At 54.7% G+C, this 10,229-nt stretch overlaps 1 protein-coding gene across 1 annotated transcript in view; it reads right to left on the reverse strand.

Moving 5' to 3' along the window:
- The window catches only part of PAPLN (papilin, proteoglycan like sulfated glycoprotein), a 31,403-nt gene extending 22,709 nt beyond the window's left edge, over positions 1-8,694 (reverse strand). The window contains exons 1-3 of the mRNA XM_055130741.1: positions 8,596-8,694; positions 7,482-7,629; positions 5,598-5,657 (exon numbers count right to left, since the gene is read on the reverse strand). Coding sequence (XP_054986716.1) covers positions 5,598-5,651 — 54 coding nt within the window. The 5' untranslated portion in view covers positions 5,652-5,657; positions 7,482-7,629; positions 8,596-8,694. The remainder of the gene's footprint in view (positions 1-5,597; positions 5,658-7,481; positions 7,630-8,595) is intronic.
- Positions 8,695-10,229: the final 1,535 nt, after the last annotated feature.

The following is a 10,229-nucleotide window of genomic DNA, read 5'->3' on the forward strand; positions in this document are numbered from 1 at the left end:
CTCTCCTCTTCCTCCTTCCTGCTGCTGGAGGCGGGCCTAAAGGCAGGAGCTGGGGCAGCCTGGACTCTGAGGTCATTCTGGACAAAGGTCAGACAGCAGAGCAGAGCTAGAAGGATCCTGGAGCCTGGAGGAATTGTGCGCATGGCCATCCCTGGACTTCTGACGTTTGGTGTTTACAGGAGAGGGGCCCAGTCTGCAAACCTGTAATTTGGGATTCTATACTAGGAATATAATCCTAATGCACAGTGCGAGTCCCACCCAGGAGACCCGTCCCCCTGCAGCTGGAGCCGGACAGTCATAAACTGGGCTGCAGCAACCGCTCCACAGGCTGGGATCCAGGTTTTGTCGTTCTTGTCGTTTCAGGGGTCACCCCCAGTCATGCTGGAGGCTCTTCTCTCTCGGGCTGCTCCTGACATGCAATGCGGGGATCAAACCCAGGTCCCCCACATGCAAAGCCTGCATGCAGCCCACTGAGTCATCCTTCGTGCCCACATTTGCTCCCTGGCACTGTAGGGTCCCCTGAGCACCATCAGGAGTGACTCCCCCCCCCCCCCACCAGCATGGAGCCAGAAGTAACCTCAGATCCCCACCAGGTGTGGCAAATAATGAAGGTTCACCTATACTATGTATGAACTTTGTTTCATCCACAGACCCCAGTGTGCAGGCAAGAGTGCGGCAGAGGAGCCTCAGCCAAGAGGGAATCCCCAGAAAACCCAGGTATGCGGGACTTTGTGACTGAGAACTCTGGGTTCAATGGGACCAGGAACGAAGATCTTCTGCAGTACCCTCCCCTCCCCCACCCTGGTCTCAGGCAGCTCAGCAGTCATGGCCATAAACCAGCTCTGGCTGGCGCCAGATAATCTGGTCATCAGCCACCATCCAGGCAGCAGGACCTTCTCTCCCTGAGGGAGCATAACATGACGCTCGCCATAAACCATGCCGATAAACCCCACGCCAGGCTGTTTCACTGGGGCACCCCCCAGAGCGGGGCGGGTCAGACCCAGCCCCGGCAGCTGAAAACCTCCAGAACTCAACCACCGCCACACTTGGATGCTCTCCACACACTCGGGCTGAGCCTCACCCAAAAATCAACCTATCCCTGGACCGCTCGGCAGAGGACACTTCATAGGACACGCCCTACCCATACTCCAAGAGTACCACACCACATTAAATGGGGTTTAAAGTAGGAGGCAAACAATCTTAGCAGGAATTTTTTTTTTTTTTTGCTTTTGGGTCACACCCAGCAATGCACATGGGTTATTCCTGGCTCTGCATTCAGGAATTACCCCTGGCGGTGCTCAGGAGACCATATGGGATGCTGGGAATCGAACCTTGGTCGGCCACGTGCAAGGCAAACACCCTACCCGCTGTGCTATCGCTTCAGCCCCATATGTATATATATACATATATATATATGGTTTTTTTTTACAGGTATGCATATAAAAGCACACAAGTCTCAACCTTTAACAACATGTTACTGATCTCTTATAGAAGGGCTTAATGGCCCCTGGTTGAAAGACAACGTCCTTCACACTCTTTCCTCTAGGATACTTTTGTGTAGCATTTTCAGCCATTTCTTCATAACAAACAATACAAAATATATTATTTCGGTTCTGCTTTGGGGCAGGGATTGGGGTTCGGGATGGAAACACCCGAAATATGGTGGTGGGAAGGTGTAATGGTGGTGGGATTGGCGTTTGAATACTAGACATAATCAAATTTTGTGACTTTATAAAATGAAAAAAAAATGAGTGGGGCAGATGGAGGGGAGGAATAGGAGAGTGTGACGTGACAGAGGATCTGTGTCAGCCGCAGCCCCTGGGCTTATCTGGGCTGTGAGGAAGGAGGTGGGAGGGGGCTCCCGAAAGTCCTGACTCCACAGGTCTGCCGGAACACCTGTGTGCTGGGAAGACTTTGGTCTTTACTTGAGGGGGGGCCCCAAAGCAGTGCTCAAGGAATCCGGGGCCATTCCTGGTGATTCTCAGCTAACTGGGCCGAACGTGCCAGAGATCCTGGGCCATCCCAGAAGTGTTTGGGGGTCTTCCAGGCTGGACTCAGCGGCGCTTGGTGCTGGGAAGAGAATCAGGGCTGGCACATGCAAGGCATATGCCTTAATAACCACTAGGCAATCTCTGTGGCCCCTGAATGGAACTTAGCACCACCTCATGAGACTCCCCAGGATCAAATCACTCCTGTCTGAGGGCCCAGAACACAGTTTACGGGCTGAAGCTTGACCCCACATCAGCACCCACCATGCTTATGGGAGTCACGTGGCCACACTTCTGAAAACCCACCCCCCAGAATACCGGTCTTCTCCCAAGGAGACTGAAATTAAAACGGATTTGGAATTGTATAACTGAGACATAAACCTGAGAACTTTGTAACTTTCCACATGGTGATAAAATAAAAATTAAAAAAAAAATAAATAAAACGGATTTGGATCTAGTTCCTATTTTTTTGCGGGGGGCAGGGAACCACACTCAAAGTTGCTCAGGGGTCACTCCTGGCTCTGTGCTCAGGAATTACTCCTGGAGGGGCTTGGGGGACTATATGTGGTGCCAGGGATTGAACCTGGGTCAACTGCATGCAAGGCAAGTGCCCTACTTGCTGTACTCTCGCTCTGGCCCTCAAGTTCCTATTTGAAGAGGAAAAATATTGAATGTCGAGCTAGAAAATGACTTTTGGAGTATTACCAGCACCCTGATCCCAAATACAGAGAGAGAGAGACAGAGAGACAGAGAGACAGAGGGAGAGAGACAGAGACAGAGACAGAGACAGAGGGAGAGAGAGAGACAGAGAGACAGAGAGAGACAGAGAAACAGAGGTAGAGGGAGAGAGAGACAGAGAGAGACAGAGAGAGGGAGAGAGAGATAGAGACAGGGAGAGACAGAGACAGAGAGAGACAGAGGGAGAGACAGAGACAGAGAGAGATAGAGGGAGAGAGAGAGAAAGGGAGGGAGAGAGCGAGAGAGCGAAAGAGCATCATCCCACCTTTGTCGGTAGGTAGCCCTCGAGCATTGTGACTTTCTGGGCCTGCAGTCCTCACCCTGAACTCACCCCTAAGGGTCTCTCTTCATCCTCCATCCCTGTTTGGATGCCAGACTGGTTCCTGAAGCACAGTGACCCTACTGGCACCCCCCACCCACAGTTTCCCACAGTTTTCTGGAGTGGGGCAAGGTAGAGTGACCCCTGCCGACTGACCGTCTTGCAGGAGGAGGGCTGGCCAAAAACCGGGCCGTGTCAAGTCTAACAAACCTCTGCTCACCTCAGCTACCAGCCCCACAACACAGAGCTTCCCAGGGCCCTGCAGCCGGACCCCGCAACCTCGTTCACTGCAGTCTCTCAGAGACTAGGTGTCTAGGGATGCCTAGACCAGGGTTCCCAGCCTGATTCCACCTGTGGTCCCTTCTGACCTTGCTCCCTTCCCATAGTCCCCGGTCCCACTGGCTGGTCTCTTAGTCTCCTGCCTTATGGCTCCCCATTCACCCAGGTGACTGTCACCGTAAGGTCCAGGGTGAGAAGCGCTGCTCTGGCCCAGGGGGGTCAGTCCCAGACAGGGGAGGCCTCTCAGGTATTCCTGGGGACAAAGGTCCCCCAAGGTCCTGACTTCACTCATGGCCCTCCAGGGGCTGGGCCATCAGGAAGGATCGGAAGGCCTTTGACTTGTAGTGGGGGCAGGTGGGGGAAACGGCTTTGGGTCTCATGCAGGGCTCTGTCCCAGCCCTGATGCCCTTGTCCCTGATTCTTCCCTGCTTTCCACGCAAGTGCTGCACCCCTGCCCTCCCCAGGGTAGTAGCTGGGGTTTGCTCAAGAGTCTCCTGCCAAAAATGAAGTGAAATTTGCTTATAAGTGGATGGTCATGGAGAGTAGCATGCTAAGTGAAATGAGTCAGAAAGAGAGGGACAGAATAGAAGAACTGCACTCACCTGTGGAATATAAAATAACATAATACGAGACTAACACCCAAGGACAGTAGAGACAAGGGCCAGGAAGATTGTTCCACGGATAGAAGCCTGCCTCATGAGCTGGGGGAGAAGGCAACTGGGATAGAGAAGGGATCACTAAGTCAATGATGGTTGGAGGGATCACTCGGGATGGGAGATGTGTGCTGAAAGTAGATACAGGACCAAACATGATGGCCTCTCAGTATCTGTATTGCAAACCATAATGCCCAAAAGTAGAGAGAGAGTATAAGAGTATGGGGGAATTTTTCTGCCATAGAGGCAGGGGGAGGGGTCGGATGGGGGGGATACTGGGGACATTGGTGGTGGAAAATGTGCATGGGTGGAAGGATGGGTGTTTGATCACTGTATGATGGAAACTCAAACATGAAAGCTTTATAACTATAGCTCATGGTGATTCAATTAAAGAAAAAAAGTGAAAAAAATAATAATAAGAGCCTCCTGCCTGCCTGTAAAGAGAGACGTTCTCTCCGGGGTCAGGTGGGCGAACGCCGCCTCCCGGGGGCAGCACAGGACTCAGCCCAGCTCTGCACAGAGCACCATCCCTGAGGGGGTACTGAGGGGAAGGAACTCAGGACCCACAAGTTCTCAGGGAAGACCCCAGGCCCTGCACAGAAATGACTCTGCCCATCCATTGACTTCCGGTGTCGCTCTCAGACTTGTGCTCAGGCCCAGCCAGCAGCCCTCTGAGCTCTTCCCATTTCAGTGGACTAAAGTCAAATCTCTAGGAGCTACCGCGACAGTCCAGAGGGGAGGGCATTTGCCTTATCCACGGCCAACCTGGGTTCAATCCCCCCCTCACTCCATACGGTTCCCTGAGCACTGCCAGAAGTCATTTCTGAGTGTAGAATCAGGAGCAAGCCCTGAGCATCACTGGCTGTGGCCCGAAAAGTAAAACAAAACAAACAAAAAGTCAAATCTTTACAAAGCACCAACATCAGCCCGATGTGGCACCATGGACCCTCAGTCCCTTTGCAGGCCATCGACACAGCCCGGGCAGGTGTCTGCTGGTACAGCGCCCTGGCCCTGTGCATCGGCTGGCCTCACGATTGCACCCCGCTTCTTCCACCGTAGGACACCCCAGGAGGTGCCTTGTCCAGAATTAGCAGCTACCTCTCAATTTCTTGCACCTTCAAAGCGTCAGGGGGTGGGGGAAGTTGCTATTCCAGCAATAAGTGGGGCAGCTTCTGGAGGTGCCTTGGCCAGATGACATCCAAGCATGACTTCTTTATTCTTGGGGGGAGGAGGGGCCACACCGGCGGTGCTCAGGGGTTCACTCCTGGCTCTGTGCTTCAAGATCACACCTGGTGCTGACTATATGGGATGCCAGGGATGGAGCCCAGGTGGGACGCGTGCAAGGCAAGCGCCCTACTTGCTGCACTATGGCTCTGGTCCAGCGTTATTTCTTTTTAAAGGTGTTCGGGGTCCCGGGTTCAGCTCTTCCCACCCCATCTTCTTCAACATTGTCCCTCGCCTGGGCTGTTGCCTGTACAGACGTCAGGTCTGCAGAGGGGCAGCCCTGAGTGCTAAGCTCAGAGTCCTCTGCACCCAGATTTTGCCTCTGCCCCCAGATCTTGGCCCCCCCGACACACATACCCCAGCAAGGTGCCCGGGTCTGGCCAGGGCCACACTCACCGCAGAGCCCGGCGCCGGGGCCAGCAGTAGGGGCAGGAGCAGGAGTAACTGCATCTCAGCCTGCAGGAGAGAACAGGGTGGGGTCACTCAGCACGAGGGGCCTGTCTCTCGCCCCACCCCATGCTAGGGGTGTTCCCAAGCAGAGGGGGGAGGGATGGGCAACTCAGAGGGACACAACTGAGCAGTTGGCGCCCAAGGGGGAGGAAGAGCTTCTAAACAAATCAGAAATAACTTCTTCCGGGGTTTCAGATGGGACAGGAAAGAAATAAAATTAAAAATACTTCTATGGGGGCTGGAGTGATAGCACAGCAGGTAGGGTGTTTGCCTTGCACGCCGCCGACCCGGGTTTGATTCCCATATGGTCCCCTGAGCACCACCAGGAGTAATTCCTGAGTGCAGAGCCAGGAGTAACCCCTGTGCATCACCGGGTGTGACCTCATTCCTGGCTCTGCACTCAGGAATTACTCCTGGCAGTGTTCAGGGGACCATACAGGATGCCTTGCCGGGTCGAACTCAAGTCTGCTGCATGAAAATCAAGTGCCCTCTTCACTAAAAATGGGGTCAGGCCCCCCTTTTTATTTTAAAGTCTCAGAAGGCACTTCTTTGCCTGTTTGTGTTGGAGATGCACCCAGCTTGCTCAGACTTACTCCTGGCTCCATGCTCAGGAAGTGTTATTAATTGCATGCGGGACAAGTGTCTTACCCGTGTACTATTTCTCTGGCCCCAATACACACTTTTGGTTTTTTGTTTTTGTTTTTTTTTTTTTTGCTTTTTGGGTCACACCCAGCAATGCACAGGGGTCACTCCTGGCTCATGCACTCAGGAATCACCCCTGGCGGTGCTCAGGGGACCATATGGGATGCTGGGATTTGAACCCGGGTCGGCCGCATGCAAGGCAAAAGCCCTACCCGCTGTGCTATCGCTCCAGCCCCCCCAATACACACTTTTAAAAGGGGGGTGAGGTATAGCTCAAGGGACTAGAGCGCAGGGTCACACACATTTGGATGGGGCCCCTCCCCCAAACAAACAAGGATAATGAAATTCAACTTAAATGTCCAAAATGTCAGCTGTAGGCCAGCATTTCTGTGCGTTGGGGGAGTGCAGACTCTGGGCCATGTGTGTGTGTGTGTGTGTGTGTGTGTGTGTGTGTGTGTGTGTGTGTGTGTGTGTGTGTGTGCGCTCGCGCATGCGTGCATACTCCATGTGGTAGTTTGAGGGAGGGGTGCAGGGGGAGGGGTCATACTGTAACTGTGTTGCTACCCAGACTGCAGGGGGAGCATGTGCACTAGAGCGCAGTGTTGTGCAGCGCCTGTGTGTGTGGAACGTGAGCGCGTTCACGCGGTGCTGTGTATGTGTTTGTGTACAGTGTGTGTGTGTGTGTGTGTGTGTGCAGTACTCGTACATGTATACACATGTCACTGGATAAGAGAATGACAGTGGTGTGCCCCTTTTGACACATACTATGAAACAGGCAGTGACCTGTATGCGTCCATGTTAAAAAGTGTTAATTCTACCAATGCTCTCATTTTTTTAAAAAAAGACTTTTGTTTCCAAGGACAAAACAGAGCATGCACGAGCACAGTTCAGCAGGATTTAACCTGGTGCGTTTAACGACACACGGGCCCCATCACTTCGGCTTAGTGACTCACTAACTCATTATTTTTACCGTCACATCAGGGATTTCTGGGGCGGTGGGGTGTGGAGGGGGGCGGAGGGGGAGTGCTCCAGCCTCTGCAGCAAGGGGAAGGGCACCAAGCATTGCTGGGGCTCAGGACCCCTTAAGGACAAGTTATTTTCATTGCCTTTAGGGTGGGCCAAGCACCCCCAGGGAGAGAATGGAGGAAAGTCAGGAAGAATGAACTTCATTGAGAGTTTCTGCAGTACCTGGAGGAAAGACAGCGCCGGGGTTAAAGGCGCTTGCCTTGCATGCGCCAGTTCAATCCCCCGCAACACGTATGGCGCCCCAAGTTCCCCCCGGAGTGATCCCTGAACACAGAGTCAGAAGGAAGCTCCAGCACCGCTGAGTGTGGCCCTAAAATAAAAATAAACACACACAAACCCCCAAAACGAGCTGGAGAGATGGGCACCAGGGGGTCTGCCCCAGGCCCAGCACGCCAGAAAGCCTCCTGGGCTCACTCCTGAGCACAGAACTAGGAGTAGTTCCTAGTGATAAAATGCCTCCCACCCCCACCTTTCCTTTTTTCCTTTTTTTTTTAAAGAAGTTTTATTGGATCACCCTGAGATACAGTTACAAACTTGCATGACTGCCTTTCAGTCAAATAACGCTCGAGCACCCATCCCTCCCCCAGTGCACATTTTCCACCATCATTCCCAGTGTCCCACCCGCCACCCTCACCCACACACACCCTACTCCCTGCCTCTGTGACAGGTACAATCCTTCTTACTCTCTCTGTAATTTCGGACCACTCCCACCTTTCAAATAAAAAAAAGAATTTCTACTAGTACCATCCCCACAGACCCCACAGCACATCTCACCTGTAACCCCCAAGTCTCTGGAGCCAGAAAAGTCACTTAACTCATCCTGGTTGGTAAACACCCCGATTAAAGGGCCCAGCCGTCCCCGACAACACTCCAACACCCCCATTCTCCCTCCCCGCACCCCCCTCTCCCCCCCCCCCCCCCCCCGCAGCCCTGGAGCACATCAGGAACGCTGCTCTGGCTGCCCGCTGCCCGGGACGTCCCCGCAGGGTCCCCAGCGGACACCCCTTGTCTGGACACATCAGGGTCCTCCCCCGGTCAGCCCCGCGGCCGGTCCCCCGGCTTCCGCCCGGCCGGGGGTCGAGCCCGTGAGTCCCCAAACGCCCCCGCTGAGCGGAATCGGCGGGGTGGGTGGTCTCACGGGCGCGCTCGCTGGGGAGGTGGGCGGGCATGAGCGGCGGGCGCTTCCCTCCATCGCGACCCGAGCGAACGGAGGCGGGGACGGCGGTGAGCTGGGGGTGGGGTGGGGGCTCCTGCCGGGTCCCCCACTTCGTCCCACCTGGTCTTCCCGGGAGCCCGGCGAGGCAGAATCCTGCGGGATCCAGCGTGCCGCGTCCCCTTCCTACCTCTCTCCGCAGGCTCGCTGGGCCCAGCCGCCTGGCCCCACCCTACCCAAGGGGGTGGGGGTAGGGGTGGGACTTTCTCTCCCCCGCGCGTCTCTCCCCACCAGCCCTGGAGCCGTGGCCATGTGGCCTGTCCTCCCCTCTGCAGAACCAGGTTTTTTCTCCCCCAAGCCCAAGCCCACCCCACTCACCTCTCCAGTCCCAGGCTTGCCGTCTGTCTGTGCCATCACCCCTCCATACCCACCGGGCACACAGCCTGCCCCAGGAGTCCTGCTGCCTTCTGGTATGCAGCCCTGCACAGGGGAGCTTCTCTGCACACCTGGAAGCACTCTGGAAAAATCTCAACAACCTTGCAAACTCCTACTCATGCCTCAAAGCCCTGGAAACTTTCCCACACAAGAGGCAGAGTTGCTATCCTTCTCTTATTTTTCCTTTTTGGGTCACACCCGGCGATGCACAGGGGTTACTCCTGGCTCATGCACTCAGGAATTACTCCTGGTGGTGCTTTGGGGACTATAGAGGATGCTGGGAATCGAACCCGGGTCAGCCGCATGCAAGGCAGAAGCTCCCTACCTGCTGTGCTATGGCTCCATTCCCAGAGTTGCTGTCCTTAGCGAGCTCTACCCTTGAGGGCTCAGGTTTGCCCTCAGTCCCTGTCTGCTGATGCTCACTTTGAACCCCAGTGTCCAGCCCAGCATCTTCCGCTGCCTGTGCCCAGCAGCCACAGACCTTGAGACAGCGTGATGAGTTTGACACTCCTCTCTGTGGTTCTTTCTCTCAATCACGGTGCTCCCTTGGCTGCCATCCTTTTGGGGGGAACTCGAAATTATCTCCAGGCAAAAATCACACCTGCCCTGGGGCAAGCGGGGGTGACCCCAGGCTGGTGACTCCCTTTCTGTCTTCAGACCCCTGTTCACCCCTGGCCACTGGCCCATTTTCTCCACTAGCTTTAGGGGCAATCTCCCACCACTCTCCCCCCTGAAGCCCCTCAGCTCTTGCAGTTCATTTCTCCGGTCACTGATGTTCAGGGGGAAATGCTCATTATCATTGTTGGGGCCGGCACAATAGCACAGTGAGCAGGGCGCTTGCCTTGCATGCAGCCCGCACTGCTCGATCCCCGGCACCTCATATGAGCACCACCAAGAGTGATTCCTTGGGCACGGAGCCAGAGCGAACCCATGAGCATCACTGCGTGTGGCCCACCAAAACCAAACCCCCAAAATATGATTTTTTATTTTGGTTTTGGGCTGGAGCAATAGCACAGTGGGTAGGGCATTCGCCTTGCATGCGGACGACTCACGTTCGATTCCTCCACCCCAGGCAAGCTACTGAGAGTATCCCGCCGCACGGCAGAGCCTGGCAAGCTACCTGTGGCGCATTGATATGCAAAAACAGTAACAAGTCTCACAAGGGAGACGTTACTGGTGGCTTGCTTGAGCAAACCGATGAGCAACGGGATGACAGTGATAATGTGATTTTGGTTTTAGGGCCACACCCAGCTGGGCCACTCCCTGCTCTCTTCTTGGGGGTTACTTCCAGCAATGCTCAGGGGACCATGAGGTGAGGGACT

The sequence above is a fragment of the Sorex araneus genome, chromosome 3 (genome assembly GCF_027595985.1).
Source record: "Sorex araneus isolate mSorAra2 chromosome 3, mSorAra2.pri, whole genome shotgun sequence".
Taxonomy (NCBI): Eukaryota; Metazoa; Chordata; class Mammalia; order Eulipotyphla; family Soricidae; genus Sorex; species Sorex araneus.